Source organism: Bos mutus, chromosome 23, assembly GCF_027580195.1.
Source record: "Bos mutus isolate GX-2022 chromosome 23, NWIPB_WYAK_1.1, whole genome shotgun sequence".
Lineage (NCBI taxonomy): Eukaryota > Metazoa > Chordata > Mammalia > Artiodactyla > Bovidae > Bos > Bos mutus.
In genome coordinates, this window is record NC_091639.1 from 7,150,804 (window position 1) to 7,165,909 (window position 15,106).

The 15,106-nt window shown below is 49.9% G+C and overlaps 1 protein-coding gene across 1 annotated transcript in view; it reads right to left on the bottom strand.

Annotated features, from left to right (window-relative positions):
- The window catches only part of ELOVL2 (ELOVL fatty acid elongase 2), a 46,706-nt gene that overhangs the window by 8,969 nt on the left and 22,631 nt on the right, over positions 1 to 15,106 (bottom strand). The window contains exons 2-3 of the mRNA XM_070360993.1: positions 8,946 to 9,009; positions 3,008 to 3,195 (exon numbers count right to left, since the gene is read on the bottom strand). Of these exons, the coding sequence (XP_070217094.1) occupies positions 3,008 to 3,195; positions 8,946 to 9,009 (252 nt within the window). The remainder of the gene's footprint in view (positions 1 to 3,007; positions 3,196 to 8,945; positions 9,010 to 15,106) is intronic.

Sequence of the window (15,106 nt, forward strand, 5' to 3'; positions counted from 1 at the left end):
TAAACTCAAAGAACACAGAATGTTTCAGAACCTTCATGAGTCTTCCATATCCTCCACTGCTTCTCTTCTAACAAAATCACCCCAGTTAACATTGTGATAAGTATAGGTTATCAGGATAAATGAATCCAGGGAAAGTAAGAGAGACTGAACCTTCCTGGTGGGTCTATTACAGATCAAGTCACCCCCAGGTCCCAGAGCTGTCCATGTTGGTTCTCAAATGGGAGCTGGTGGGAGGCCCCAGTGGATCCAGGAATATCTAGAAGTGTATGTAAATTTTTTCTGCCTTTTTCAAAATAAAGTTACTTAACTTTGTTTAGAAAGATTAATTAAAAACCTCCATGGTCAGGCTGTAGTTCTGCAGCTCGGGGCTCTACCATCTACCGTGTTTATGTAATAGCAACACCACAGTAGGAAAGAACAGGCCATGCTCTGCTTAGTCAGCTGTCCCCCGGCTGTCCCCTCCCCACCGCACCCCTGCAGAACCATCTGACAGACTGAGTGGCAGAGCAAGCAGCCAGGCTGGGGAAGGCTCAGAGTGCCTCACCCCAGACCCCTCCTGCTGCCCTGGGCGTGCTGGTTTGCAGGAAGCACCCAACCTGAGTGTTGAAGAGGAGGAAACCAGGCTTTCAAACAGGGCTGTCAGCCTTAAGGAGGTGTGGGCCAACTCGCTCCAGAATATGACTAGAATCCACTCCGAGTCCACACCACTGGTGTCTGTGACTGTAGCACCATCAAGTCCCCCCAGCAGAGCCTCTGCTTCCATGCTTGCCCCAACTCGCTGAGTCCATTCTCCATGTAGAAGATCCCATCACTCATCCATTAACATCCTTCGATGGCTCCTCCTAAGAACAGCCAAATTCCTGGCGAGGCCCTGGGTAACCTGCTCCCGTCCAGCTCGTCTCGCATCACCCGTCTCTGTCCACTCTCCTTGGCACACCGCTGCTTCTCGTGGTCCTCGACCACCACCCTGAGCTTGCTGCGGCCTCGAGGCCTCGCCAGATCTTGACCTGCCTGGCCTGCTCTCATCACTGCGCGCAGCTCAGCCATCGCCTCCTCAGAGAGGCCTCCCCAACCCCGCCTGGGCCAGTGCTCCCTCTTGCACTTGGGCCGAGGCTGTGCTCCAGAGCCTGGGACTCGACCTGACACCGTGCAGGGCCTGCAGGGTGCGCTTGCTGGAACAGTGTTAGTGGTTTCAGGGCAGCTTCCTGGCCTAAGCACACGTCTGGCCTGAGTGTAACAGGTTAGCAAGGTTAAGGTAAGCTACCCCTTGACTAGTCTACGAACACAGCCTGTAGTGTAAGGGGGAAGACCTTAAACCCCGAAAGAGGTTAGGTCAGGAGACTAGGAGGCACTCAACCACCAGCAGTGATTTTGAACTGAGAGATGGAAAAGTCTGAGAAGAGAAACAGCAGACCAGTGGGAGCTAAAGCTCACAGTGGAGAATGCGCTCTGTGCAGGGGTTTCTCCCTAAAAGAGACAAACCCCGTACATGTATGTGGCGGCTCAGGCACTGAACTGTCGTTCTCGTTCCTGCCGTCGGTGCCTGTTGTGGACTTCGTCCTGACTCATAGGACTGACTGTCTCCTGCACTTGCGCGCGTCTGTGAGCTCTTCGAGAACAGGAACCACCTCTGACCTCGCTGTGGCCCCTGGGCCGCAACGAGCGTGGGCTCGCTGAGTGCCGGCTGAACAGAACTGACGTCCTGACACCCAGGAGGGAGTGAGGCAGGACAGACGTCGCGTCTCCATCTTACAGCTAAGCTGGCTGAGTGAGTCCCCCAGGGCCGCAGAGGACGTGGAGAGCCGCCACCGCGCTCGGGCCTCCCGCCTCCGCTGCGCCGACGCCTCCCGCGGGGCTCACACCTCTGACCGAGTGAGCCCGCCAGGCGGGCCCTGCAGACGCGTGGCCGCTGAGACCCGCCCCGGGAAGAGTGCCTCTCCCTGCTGCACAGGGAGGAATAAGCCCGTAAATTACTCTCTCGCAAGAGAAAACTAAAATTGAGCCAGGAGGGAAACTAAAATGCAAGTTCCCCGTTTAGACTCAGGTGGTGTGATTTTAGAGCTGTCAGGGTGGCCTTCCTGACCCCAAGCTCTGCCACCTGCACTCTGATGCCTCCAGTCCCATAATTAGCGTTTCAAAACATTTTAGATGATGGTTATTAACCATCATTAGGATGGTGCCTATTAGGCTAATTAAACACAGATTAAAAACTAGGGGTGAGAGGGCCTATGTTTTAGACAAGAATTTATTTCCATTCAGAATCCAAGGAGCCCAGGAAGGCAGCTATGTGTGTGCCACTGTTAGCCATTTATAATATATATGAATGATTTTATCCTAATTTTTCTCCAAAAAGATTCTGTTTTAGTTCTCTCTCTCTCGAGGTTTATTTAACACTTTAAGATTTCCTCTTGTATTACAGTAAATACCCTTTGGCTGTGTAGGCAGGGCCATCATTACTTGTTCTTTTTCTTGTGAAATCACTCAGGTTTGGCAGATTATAAAGGAATAGGGAAGACATGATGCAATGCAGGCTACTATAGCCAAGCTGGGATGTCACCCCAGGCCTCCGGGAGGTGGTCCTCAGGACACACAGTGGCCCGGAGATGCGAGGAGCATCCTTTAAGGGATGTTATGTTTGCATTTCAGTCAGACTAACTGTATTTAATGTTTAATTGAAAAAAATACTGTTACTCAATAGCTCAGGCAAACCAGTTTAACTTTTCTAAGCCTCAGTATGGTAATCTATAAAAGGAGAAAACAATAATACATGATCTTTAAGCCCATTCAGATCTAAATTGTGATTTTAAATTACAACTAAAGACTAAGGACTAAAGAAATAGGTCTAAATTACAATAAGAAAAATTCAAGTTAGAAACAAAGACTTCCACCCATGTGGAAGGAATAATATCAGACGCTGGAACAGCTTCTTGAGATATTAAAGATCAGTATTGATAGAAACCGTGGAAAGTTCTGGAATGCCAGACGTAACTGTTTTGCGGACACTTACCTCTGCCAGCATGTATGCGGAAAGAAGTGTGATTCCAAGATTGTACAAGGTGAGGATGCCCCTGAGGGAAAGAGCAGGTCTGTTCCTCATGCATCTGTTGCCCAGCCATATCAACAGCAGGTATAAAACAGTGAGAGAAAAGGTAGGGAGGTAGGAGTCCAGCATGAACCATCCTCTGACTCGAGAATCTGAAAAGAAACACACAGTGAGAATCCCACAGAGCACCCTGCGTGCTTAGTAAGGAGATGCCGTCTCGTGCGCTGCGTGTGTCGCACCAGGCCCAGCAGGGAACCGTGGGCCGCAGCGTGAGCAAGCTGGATTCGGGTTCCATTCGGAAGAAGAAACCAGTGGGGCTGAAATAGTTAAGGAAGGTTCCACGGCGCCAACAGGGCTTAGGCCGAACACGCAGTGACAAATCAGAGAGGTGGGAAGTGACGGTTCTCGATGTCTAAGTGGCAGAGTCCTGTGTTTACGCTCAGTAAGCAGCAGGCATGTGTATTACGCTGTCCCACACAAACGGCTAAGCAAGCGTCAGCACCTGCAGGAGGCCATCGGGCAGTCAGCAGCTGTCAGGACGTGAATCCACACCCAGCTCCTGGGTCACTGCATCTTGCTGCTGCCTCCATGGAGCAGCTCTGGGAGGCGGGACAGAGCACACGTCCATACTGCGCCCTAGCTCCAGCACCCGCACCCCCTGGAATCAGCTTAGGATCACTATAGAAACCAGGAGTGGTTAGAGTCCAGCTGGTCCAAACAGGGCAGCGGGATTACAGGAGGGCGAGGGCGAGAGGCTGGAACGAGCCTTGGAGCTGAGGGTTTGGAATGGAGAACAGGAAACAAACCAAGGATCCAAATCTGATCGTGGACCAAGAGTACGCACAGCCAGGAGGCAAGTGTCCCTTACTCTGGAGAGTGAACACGTACAAACCTAAAGAAGCTTTTCATGAAGATGGCACCAAAGGCGAAGAAGGAAGCCCCAACCCCTCCTAAAGCCAAAGCCAAAGCAAAGGCTTTGAGGCCAAGAAAGCTGTGCTGAAAGGCATCCACAGCCACAAACAAAGACCGGACGTCACCCACCTTCCAGTGGCCCAGAACACTGTGGCTCAGGAGGCAGCTCAAACATTCTCGAAGAGCGCCCCCAAGAGAAACAAACTGGACCACTGTGCCATCGTCAAGTTCCCCCTCACCACCAAGTCAGCCGTGAAGAAGACAGAAGACCACACCACACGGGTGTCCACTGTGGGTGTCAAGGCCAACAAGCGCCCAATCCAACAGGCTGTGGAGAAGCCCTCTAATGCTGACGTGGCCAAGGTCAACACCCTGATCAGGCCTGATGGAGAGGAGAAGGCATATGTTTGACTGGCTCCGGACTATGATGCTTGGATGTTGCCAACAAAATTGGGATCATGTAAACTGAGAGTTGGGCTATAAAGAAAGCTGAGCACCAAAGAGTTGATGCTTTTGAACTGTGGTGTGGCAGAACACTCTTGAGAGTCCCTTGGACTGCAAGGAGATCCAACCAATCCATCCTAAAGGAAATCAGTCCTGAATATTCATTGGAAGGACTGACGCTGAAGCTGAAACTCGAATACTTTGGCCACCTGATGCAAACAACTGACTCATTTGAAAAGACCTGATGCTGGGAAAGACTGAAGGCAGGAGGAGGGGGCGGCAGAGGATGAGATGGTTGGACAGTATCACTGATTCAATGGACATGAATTAGAGCAAGCTCTGGGAGTTGGTCAGGGACAGGGAAGCCTGGCGTGCTGCAGTCCATGGGGTCACAAAGAATCAAGACACAGTTGAGCGACTGAACTGAACTGAAACGGAGTCCAGCTAGCTAATTCCAAATATAAAAGTTTTCACTATTAAAAAAAACAACCTAAAGAAAACATACACAATAGAACTATAATACAGTCAGTAATTAGAAAATAACTGGAGGCACAAAGTGATTTTTGTTCTCTGTTCTGCTCCTTTTTGTTGTAGTCTAGAGAGAGAAAATGGTTTGGCCCAGAATTATGAGAACTTCACACTGACTCCGATCTCTGTAAACAGAGCTGTTGGAGCTGGGTTCTCCCTTTCCGGGATCCCTCTGGTCCCCAGAGCCCCAGTTCCCCTTCTGCTCCCTGCCACCCCACCCAGCCCCTGGCTCTCCACATCCCATCCTGCAGAGCACAGTTTCTATGAGCCAAGTGCCTTCTCGAGCTCTGTGGCATCACTGATGCTGTGAACTTCCCACATCTGTGACGGAGCTGAAAGGTAAGGGGAGCGTTCCTGCAGGTAACAAGTTATCTTTTGCACAAGGGGCTCATAACCATCTGTCCTGAGGTCTGCACACCGTGCCACTTCCTAATGTCCACCTCCACATCTAAAGCCTGCGCGTCCTTCAAGGCCCACGTCAAGGGCCTGGCCTCTGAGGGAAGCCACTTCCCACTGCTCTTCCATAACTACAACTCTTCAGTGTAACAAAACAGTGATCAATTTACAGTTTGCATGTTATCATGGCGATAGTGTGTGTGCTGGTCGCTCAGTCGTGTCCAACTCTTCACGACCCCATGGGCTGTAGCTTGCCAGGGTCCTTTGTTCATGGGATTTCCCAGGCAAGAATACTCGAGTGGGTTCCCTTCTCCAGGGGATCTTCTTGACCCAGGGATTGAACCCAGGTCTCCTGCATTGCAGGCAGATTCTTAACCATCTGAGCCACCAGGGAAGCCCATGTGGCTATAGCACTGTTTTTATAATGAACATTTGCTGAGCACTGATTCTGTGCCACACACAGACCTAAAGCCTTTTATATGTGTTAACTTAAAATTCTCAAAACAATCTAATTATATAGGTGATCTTATTTTGAACAGCTATATAGAGGTGTCATTGCCATATACAAAAAACCCTGCACACTTTTCCTGTGTACAATCTGATGAGTTTGCTACTGCTAAGTCACTTCAGTCGTGTCCGACTCTGTGCGACCCCATAGACAGAAGCCTACCAGGCTCCCCCGTCCCTGGGATTCTCCAGGCAAGAACACTGGAGTGGGTTGCCATTTCCTTCTCCAATGCAGGAAAGTGAAAAGTGAAAGTGAAGTCGCTCAGTCGTGTCCGACTCTTAGCGACCCCATGGACTGCAGCCTTCCAGGCTCCTCTGTCCATGGGATTTTCCAGGCAAGATTACTGGAGTGGGGTGCCATTCATATGCAAACCCCTGTGCTGCCAACACCACAGTCAAGGTGATGGATAACTCCATCCTATAGGTGGAATTATCTCTGGTTTACAATAGAGAAAAACTGAGTAAAACAGTTAAGTAACTTGCACTAAACCCTACCCTGCCTCTGCTTATGGTATTGAGTTAAACAGTGTCCCCCAGAAAGGTGTGTTCAGGTCCAAACTCCTGGTCTCTGTAGATGCGGTCCTACTGAGAAATAGGGCCTTTGCAGACACAAACCGGCTAACATGAGGCTGTACCAGGTGAGGTGGGCCCTGCTCAGGGAACTGTGTCCTGAGAAGAAGGGGAGGTGCAGGAGGAGAAGGCCACGTGGAGACGGAGGCAGAGACCGGGGTGATGGAGCGATGGAGCTCCAGGGCAGCGGCCGGAAAGCCCTGAGCGGGAGGTGTGGACAGAGCGCTCCCGGAAGCGCAGGGCGGGCAAGGCTCTGCTGACACCGTGTTTCCAGAACAGGGAGAGAATGAACTGCTGTTGTCTTAAGCCGCACAGTCTGTGGGAGTTTTGCTACAACAGCCCCGGAAACGAACACATGCAGTTGACTTCTGCGCTTTCTGTCTCAGAGGTTGTGGTTTCAGGCCCCAGCCAGTGTACTCTGAGAGGTGAGACTACCTTGTATTTCTACTCAGTCTCACTCATAACTTACAGCTGCTTAATGTGGAGGTGAAGGGGACAGTCATCAAACGCATGCCCGCCGACAGGTCAAGTACGTGATGCAGTGCTCAAGGCTGTGACTGTCTTGTGTCACAGTCCTGTAAACAATGGCCATGGTTGTTAGGGAGGCTCACAATTGCCCTAACCAAAACTCAGGACCGAGCACTTATAAATCATCGTCTTTGGGACCTGAGACATTAACTCTGCAGCGGGGTCAGGTATTTGCCCAGAACAATCTCTCTGGATGGTGCCAACATGGCACGGGTACAGCCGGAAAAGGCTTGGGGATGCCTGTCGGTTCCCCAGGGGATTTGCCACATGATTTCAGCCCACCCACTTCTCAAGGGAGAGGAGGGTGCCTGCCGGCCGGGAGGCTCAGCCTCCTGTCACCACAGACGTCACCTGATCAGCGATCAACTGTCAACCTCACAGTCTCCTCGCAGCAAAGGAAATTTCCATAAAAATGACCGAAACTGAGCAAACAACTGCAATCCCGTCCTTAACTGCTCCTGTCCACGTAATTCCAGGTGACAGTGGCCTCACTGATGCCAAAGCTCAGTGTGACCTTGGCTCAGACACTGCCTGTTAAGTCTCTGGTGGAGACGTCACGTGCTGGCCCGTCACCCAGAAGCCCCGCGTGCCTGCTGGAGTGCCATGTCCTCGACACTGCCTGCTACAGCAGTGCCACAGAGGGCACGTCACACAAAGCGGGCTACGAGCGACCGACATCCCACTCTGCCCGCCCCACGGCGTCATCACAAGGAGGAAATGGAAAACAAAACGAAGACCAAAGACAATGTGAATACACAGATGAGTATATTTGAAAGCTCTCTACAATCAGAGTAGCATCTCACTAACACTATGCAAGTGGTCACGCTCAGGACAGTTTACGCAGCCTGTGTCCCAGCGTGATTCTATTTAAAGGTTCTGAGAAACTGGAAAACCTCATTTCCCTCTCCTCCCACCCCCTAATGCTGAGCAGACAACTTGTAAATTCTCCAGCTTTGTGAACCAGCAAGGCTCAAGGGAAACAAAAGCATGCTCTTGAGACTTTCCTCATTTATTTGCAAAATACATAGTGTCTAATTGGTTCCTAGGACCGTTAAGACACCGTGGAGATACCAGTCATGGGTCCTGTCCTCATGGAAGAAAGAGCTATTAATCAAGTGCATGAAGGAAATAAACAGAAGCTGAAACAGAGCATAATGACAGGTTTAAGAGTCGCTGCTTTTGAGGGCAGATCTCCGCCGTCCTGGTGAGGGAAAGGCTATCTGAGGAGGGGACAGTTAAGCGGACATCTGACAGTGTAAGAAGGAGCTGACCGTGCTGGGGAGCAGCAGCATAGGAATGAACTTTACACTCAGAGGAAGGAGAAGATGTCTAGAGCATGGGGAGAGTGGACAGCTGGGGCCGGACAGTACAGGGCTGCGTGGTCCACGAGGAGCTGGGTTTTATCCTGAGGACGCAGGGAAGACCTGATGGGTTTTAAGCTAGAGTGCTGCACAATATGACTTAGGCTTTTGAAGTCTTACTGCAGCTGCCGCTGAGCAGACGATGAGGAAGGGCAGCCGCGTCAGGAGGCCCCCCGTGGTCTGAGTGGGCGGTGATGGACGAACCACCAGGACCCTCCGGATGGCTGGGAGCTGAGGAGTCTGAACCGTGGCTCTGGGCAGGGAAAGCCCAGAGTGTCTAGAGGGAGTCTATCGGACAGGGAGGGGCAGAGAGACCGTGTGTGAGGATGTGGGAGGCGGGTGGAGGAGGGGAAGAGAGGAAGAAGCAGGCTTGGAAGGAAAGGACTGCCACCATGGCAGCCGCGGAGGGACCAGAGACACGGATGGCACTGGGCTGTGTTCCTGCCCCCAGGAGAGGCTGGAGGGCAGGAGGCGGGGGCCCTGCAGGGACGGGGGAGGGGCGGCAGGTCTCTCAGGGGAGGAGGGGCCCCGGGGGGAGGGGTGGCAGGTCTCTCAGGGGAGGCGCCAGACTGTTCCCCAGACACCTGCAAGGGCACCATCCTCTTCTCTAACTAGACGGTGCTCCTTCCACATTGAGTTCTCAAGTTCTCACTCACCCCGAGGTCCAAACATATTGTCCAAAACAGCATTGACTTCATCATCAAAGGCCTTTAGATGCTCCTGAAAAGACAAAGAAAAAATGATTTAAGCAGATGCTTCTGGAATCTCTCAAAATGAACCACTGCCAACAACACACGGTTGACAGAATCCAAGGGTCCTGGCCTCGGGGACTTTTGACTGCGGAGATTTATGGGAGGTGGACCAGGGATGCGGCCTCACCATCACCAGCCTGTAAGGACTGGGAAGGAAACAGTTTCTCTTTCCATTTCTTAGGTAAAAGGAGTCCTGGAGGACAGTTTGGAACCTTCAAACGCTGAAGGGTGACTGACTGTCCCATGTCCTTTGAGGATGCTTAGAGAGGTAGAAGCTTCTCCACAAACAACTCCTACCGTTGCAGTTCCTGGGCTATGTGCAAACCACATGGAAGTCTACACCTGCAGGACACACACAACATCTGTGTGCAAGCCACAGGGAGAGTCTACACCCGCAGGATGCACATAACATCTGTGTGCAAGCCACAGGGAGAGTCTACACCTGCAGGACGCATCTAACGTCTATGGGCAAGCCGCAGGGAGAGTCTACACCCGCAGGACGCACATAATGTCTGAGCAAGCCACAGGGACAATCTACACCCATAGGATGCACGTAACGTCTGTGGGCAAGCCACAGAGAGTCTACACTCGCAGGATGTGTGAAATATCTGTGTGCAAGCCACAGGGAGAGTCTACACCCACAGGACACAACCTAATATTAAAGAAAAATTCAGCTGAACTGTATTTCACAAAGCTAAACATAAAACTACAAAGACAACTCATTTTTCAAGGAAGGAAATTAGGTACTATGGCTATTTTTCCCATTGTCTTTATGTTTTGTTTTTCAAAACATTTTCAGTACATTAGCATCCATTTACTATTACAATAGATAGTGTCACTAGGGTATCCCAAATTAATTACCACCACTTTAGTGGGTTCAGGGTGGGACTGGAGAGTTTCTGCTGAGCATTGGGTGGCTGATAAACTGGCTGCTGGCCCCTCTTCACGCTGGAGTGCCATCACACCGCTCAGAATACCTGCTCAGGTGTTCCCTTCCCCTGCTGCTAAGGTCTGGAGCACCTCCTCCAGGAAAGGTAGGAAGAGAAGAACAATGCACAGTGTTCCTAGGAAAGGGAACTCTGACAAGGATTTCAGGTGAGTGGACTGGTCTCTGACAGCAAGTGAGTTTCCTGGATGGTTGTCAGGAAGTTCACGCAGAACATTCTCCCTGATCAACAGCTGGTGTGCAGTCAAACGCAGTTTATTCTCAAAGAAAATCTAAGTGCCACAGAGGAGACTCAGAAAAGAAGACGTGTGTGTTGGTGATCAGCACTTACTGTCTGCACCTGTCCCACATTCATGACATTGATCTGGAGGGAATTTCAAGGAAACGTAGGTCTCTGGGAACCTCAGGCAGCTTGGGGAGGAGGATGAGGATGAAAGACGAGCATTTATGAGCACCCACGACTTGCTGACCAGTGAATTAGGACCTTTATTACTTCACTGTATCTCTATGGAAAGTATATAGACTCAACTGGGCTTCCTTGGTGGCTCAGTGGGAAAGAGTCCACCTGCCAGTGCTGGAGACATGGGTTTGATCCCTGGTCCGGGAAGACCCCACATGCGGCGGAGCAACTAAGCCCGCACGCCTCAGCTACTGAGCCTGGGCTGTGTGCCTGGAGCCCGTGCTCTGCAACAAGAAGAGGCCTCAATGAGAAGCCCGCGCACCACAGCTACAGAGGAGCCCCTCTTGCCCCAGCTAGAGACAAGCCCACACAGCAATGAAGACCCAGCACAGCCAAAAATATATAAATAGATAAATTAGAAAAAAAACAAACAAACAACTATCTGAACTAAACCCACTTTGGAAGATTTTAAATAGGGTTTTTATCTTTGGTTTCCATGAGGGACATCCTGGGAGACCTCCAGATTGGGGAAAGGTCAGTTACCTAACATCTCAAGGTGAAACGGTTTTATTTGCGCTGCTGTCCAAATAGGGCAGACCTGTCTAGAGGCCTCTCATTCCCGAGCAAAGAAGGTTAACCTCGCTGATGTACCCACCCTCACAACAAACACCAACGAAATCTTTTCCATTGCCACATCTACCCACAATGCTTAAACTTTCCCAGTTTGTTTGCTAGCATTCAAAATCCATCTTCCAGTGTCAGCAGATCTAATACAATGCTGAAAGTCACAAGGCTTGTATTACTTCTATTATCTTTCAGAAATTCAGTCACAGTGGAGGAAAACAGAAACAAAAGAAAAGCTAAGAAGAGAAGACAGGAAGAGTAAACAGAATGAAAGATAACTATGAATGAATTCTTTCTCATTAACTTCATGATTTATTAACCAATTTTCTGGACATTACCATGTAACAGCACCATGTTAGATGCTGACATATGAAGTCAAATGAGGCATGGCCCTTATCATCACATAGGCTAACAGACAAGTCATCAGTAATTAGGGGTCAGTTTCTTAAGTATGATAGGAAGGGTTAACAGTGGTGCGCTGTAAGAACCATGAGAAAGGAAATGTTGCCGCTGCTGCTGCTGCTAAGTCGCTTCAGTCGTGTCCGACTCTGTGTGACCCCATAGACGGCAGCCCACCAGGCACCTCCATCCCTGGGATTCTCCAGGCAAGAACACTGGAGTGGGTTGCCATTTCCTTCTCCAATGCATGAAAGTGAAAAGTGAAAGCGAAGTCACTCCAGCCATAAAAAAGCGTCCTTGAGTATATTGTTCATAATTACATGAATAAAAAGGGAAAGAAGGTTGTTCCCAAGGTGGGGGGCGGGGGGAGTCCTGGGTTTTCCTGGTGGCAAAGAAGGTGGTAAAGAGTCCACCTGCCGAGACAGGAGACACGGGTTTGATCTTTGGTCCAGGAAGATCCCACATGCTGCAGAGCAACTAATAAGCCCATGGGCCACAACCACTGAGCCTGTGCTCGAGAGCCCAGGGAGCCACAACTACTGAAGCCCACTCTCTGCGACGAGAGAAGCCGCCTCGATGAGAAGCCCAAGCACCGAAACTAGAGTCGGCCCTGCTCACCCCGACTAGAGAAAAGCCTGCACAGCAACGAAAACCCAGCACAGCCAAATAAATAGTTTTAAAAAAATAAACATACTTTAAAAAAAAAAAAAGAAAAATCCTGCCATCTGTGACAACGTGGGTGGACCTTGAGGGCGTGATGCTGGGTGAACAGATAAGTCAGAGAGAGAAACAAATACCATATGATCTCACTTACGTACGGAATCTGAAAGAAACAAAACCAAACCGAGATACAGAGAACAGATCGCTGGTTGCCAGAGGTGGGGGCTGGGAAGTGGGAGAAGCACTGAAGGGGTCAAAAGGTACAAACTTTCAGTTATTAAACAAGATTGAGCCCCAGCGATGCAACGTGCAGCATGGTGACCACAGTCAGCAACACTGTGTTGGCACCACCGTGTGTAAAATAGACAGCTCGTAGGAAGCCGCTACACAGCACAGGAGGCTCCGCTCAGTGCTCGGTGACGACCTAGATGAGTGGCTGGGGGGAGCGGGGCAGAGGAGATGTGTATACTTATGGCTGCTGGCTGGGCTTCCCTGGTGGCTCAGATGATAAAGAATCCCCTGCAATGCAGGAGACATGGGTTTGAGCCCTGGGTTGGGAAGATCCTTGGAGAAGGAAATGGCAAAACCCACTCCAGTATTCTTGCTGGAGAATCCCGTGGACAGAGGAACCTGACAGGCTACAGTCCATTGGGTCGCAGAGTCAGACATGACTGAGCAACTAACAGCAGGCCACTGTGGCTGATTCCCGCTGTCGTTCAACAGAAGCTAACGCAACACTGTAAAGCGATTATACTCCAATTTACAAAATAATAGCAATACTGTATTGAGTATTTGAAAGTTGCTAAGAGAGTAGATCTTAAAAGTTATCATCACAAGAAAAAAATGGTAACTGTTCATGTTAACTAGACTTACTGTGGTGTTCATTTTGCAATATCTATAAATACCAGATCACTATACTGTACACCCGAAACAAAAGGAAAAATACTAGATTTCATTTAAATCTCTTATAAATTTAGCCTTCCAAGGAGGAGCTGCCGCTTTGTTGAGTTTTGAAGGATTCCAGGACATCGTCTAGACGAAGAGAAAGCAGCAGCAAACACACGGAGACGAGGCTCAGCTGGGAGACGCTCGTGGCCAGGGCCCCTGGTGACCTTTCTGACAGACAGAAGCAAAGCGAACCGGGGAAGGTCAGAAACCTGAGGACAATTACCTCTTTGGTTCTGAGTTCTTTAAAACAGTTATTGAGGATGCAGTTTAAAAAGACAAGGATGAGATGGCTTCGGAAGAACAAATCAGAGTTCCCACCGGGTCAGGAAAAGGTAAGCTGAAGTACAGAGCTGGGGCAGCGTTAGTCACCCAGGACGAACTCCGAGCAAAGGGTGAGAGCGGAGCCTGGGTACCGAGTTCGCAGCTGCACTCTGGGTCTGGCGTGTGGAAACACAGGCAGATCAATGGATAAACAGACTGTGATATAGCCTACAATGAAATACTACTCTGCAACATAAAGGAATGAACTATTGATGCAAACACGTGTTGATGAATCTCAAAATTATGATGTTGCATTAAAGAAGCTAGACCCCCCCCCCAAAAATACACAGCTTCCATTTACATGAAATTCCAGAAAATAAAAAATTATCTGTGTGACACAAAATCAGTGGTTGCCCAGGGCAGCAGGAGAGAGGAGCAGAATAGCCTTCAAAAATGAGAGGGAAACAGGGAACGTTTTCATACACACGTGTGAGAGAATTTCTAGCAGCAGAACGACACCCCAAGGTGTGCGAAGGGTGTTGTTCTTTAGGGAAAAAAATCTAGTGGGAAATGATTCCATATGGAAAGTAGCATTTACAGAGAAGAATAAAGAGCATCCGAAATGTCTCTACCTGATCACAGAGCCTCAACCCAGAGCCAGCTAACCTCCGCCCACCTGACCACATTCACTGCCACGCCAGCATTCCCTCCCACACCCCCAGCATCCCACCCCCGGAGCAGTGCTGGGGGTCACCCAGGTGACGCCTGCGCCCGCCTTCAGAGACCACCCATCGATATCACATCATCCTTCACTTTCACTCTACCTGAAGTACTGCGTCACTCATAAAAGAAAGTTTGGGGACATCATCATAGATTTCTTTTTTAAAGCTTTCACTGAACACAACTAAAAGTTTTCCATGCTCTAATTTCATGCTCTTGAAATGTGCTTTGATTATAATCAAGGCTTCCCAGGTGGCCCAAGTGGTAAAGGACCTGCCTGTCAATGCAGGAGATGTAAGAGACGCACGTTCGATCCCTGGGTTGGGAAAATCCCCTGCAGGAGGGCATGGCAACCCACTCCAGTGCTCTTGCCTGGAGAATCTCCATGGACCGGGAACCGGGCAGGCATGGGATCACAGAGTCAGACATGACTGAGGTGACTGAGCACAGCACCGAGCACTTCACTGCATATTCTACTCTGTGAAACTCACACTCACTGTACACTGTGAGTCTGTAACTGTACACTGGTTATGTGGCCACACATATCACAGGCAGTTTAGTAATTACCTGTCTCTACAAACCCATTAGACAGCGTCTGCACTGTGGAAACAGAAATAAAATCACTTTTCGTTTATGTGTTGTATCTGAATACGATATGCTGAAAGTGGCCTACTGAGGAAGAGTGCAGAGAAACTGGTGGCCCCTTTTGATCAGGATGCTGTATTTCTATTAAAGTATCAGAAGCCTGCATTCACACTCACACCAGTTAGTCACTGTCAACAAGCATTTCCAGGTACGTCTCATGTTGCGTGTGTGCATGCTCAGTCGTGTCCGATTCTTTGCGACTCCATGGACTGTGGTCAGCCAGGCTCCTCTGTCCATGGGATTTTAAAGGCAAGAGTACTAGAGCAGATTGCCATTATGCTGCTGCTGCTGCTGCTAAGTTCCTTCAGTCGTGTCTGACTCTTAGCCACCCCATGGACTGCAGCCCACCAGGCTCCTCCGTCCATGGGATTTTCCAGGCAAGAGTACTGGAGTGGGGTGCCATTGCCATCTCCGAGGTTGTCATTATGTTTCATGTTAATTGCTATTAAATTCAAGCTTTAC